The following is a 1,398-nucleotide window of genomic DNA, read 5'->3' as shown; positions in this document are numbered from 1 at the left end:
CATATTACTTTTTCCTTCGCATTCTGCTTCCGTAGTTCAGCCTTTCTCTTCGCAGCAGCAAAGGGCGACTTGGGCGTGTGTTTCCTCTCATCCCGTCCTTTCGAGTGGCCTTGTTTCGTGTGAGGACTCTTGGCCGCGGACGCCCTGGGACTCCTCTTGCCCTTGGACTTGAGTTTACCGGACTTGGAGGCATTGGTGTTGTAGGCGAGGAGTCTGCTGCCCCCTTGGCTCGCCTTGCCCTCGGAGGTGGTTTGCACGCCCAGACGAGTCAATTCCTCCAATATCAAGGCTTTCAAACCTTCGACGTCATCTTCCATGTTTCCCCGCGCGACTCCTGGTTCGATTATCCTTTCGTAGGTCGGAAAAATCGGGAAAAACGGAGTGTGAAAGCTTTAAATCCCCCCGAAGCAAACAGCGCCACTGCTTTAAATCTCTGAGCTCACCAATCAGAAGGCGAGGAGCTCCGACAGTCTGACCAATCCGGAGCCGAGGAGCAACGACGATTCGACCAATCAGAGTCCGAGGGGCAACAACAACAATCCGGCCTGCCATCTAGCGGCCATTTTGGCAAGGTAAGGGCGCTAAATTCGAAATGTAATTTGTTAGATTTTGTTATTTCAGGTGTGTGTATTTTATTTTTGCGGGGGATTTATTCATATCTTTGGATGATGTGTTTGTTTTAATTATGCTATCTTGTATCTATCATATTTTGATTATTAGAAATATTGATGATTACAGGAAATAATACCGGTTTATGGACATTTCTTAAATTACTGGTGAATTAATGTTATACAATAGCGATTGAAATTAATAGATATGAAATGAGAAATGCTTTTAGATTTTGATTTTCTGTATATGAATGCTTGCCATTTTATCGAGAGCCAAATATCGGAAAGGAAAAACGGTTACCTTTTATGACATCCGACTAAACGCCATACAAAAGAATGGTCGTATTAGTATGACTTAATATTAACGAAATCAGTGTTATAAAATATATCACCGATACAAATATTCTCAGTTATATATAAAAAAATAGGCTTAAGACACCTGGAACTATAGATATAGAGATTGATGGGTTCCATAACTCTATATAACTCTAAATTAGGGTAGTTAGTAACTAATTCTTAACTAAAGTCTAACTGTGGTGGAATATTGGGTGGGAAAATTTTCAATTGCGATTAGAGCCATTCTAGGAGAAATCTGATTTTACCCAACCTTATTTGGCTAGGTTGCGTCCTCGCCCTAGGCAAAAGGTCCATAGTAATAATAATTAAAAGTCAGGTATTCTCAGATCAAGTGTAAACATCCCCCTATCCGCATTTCTCAGTACCCGTTTGATTTTCCATGGCATAAAGGCTTTTTATGAATGTTTAGCGCTGATGAACGGCACTTGGGTAA

The 1,398-nt window shown here is 41.4% G+C and overlaps 1 protein-coding gene across 1 annotated transcript in view; it reads right to left on the bottom strand.

The window, feature by feature from the left end:
• Positions 1-457, bottom strand: part of LOC119590603 — an 11,298-nt gene extending 10,841 nt beyond the window's left edge. Inside the window, exon 1 of the mRNA XM_037939281.1 lies at positions 9-457. Within this exon, the coding sequence (XP_037795209.1) occupies positions 9-317 (309 nt within the window). The 5' untranslated portion in view covers positions 318-457. The remainder of the gene's footprint in view (positions 1-8) is intronic.
• Positions 458-1,398: the final 941 nt, after the last annotated feature.

Source organism: Penaeus monodon, chromosome 27, assembly GCF_015228065.2.
Source record: "Penaeus monodon isolate SGIC_2016 chromosome 27, NSTDA_Pmon_1, whole genome shotgun sequence".
Lineage (NCBI taxonomy): Eukaryota > Metazoa > Arthropoda > Malacostraca > Decapoda > Penaeidae > Penaeus > Penaeus monodon.
Note: the sequence above shows the minus strand (reverse complement) of the source record. Positions and strands in the feature narration are given on the sequence as shown.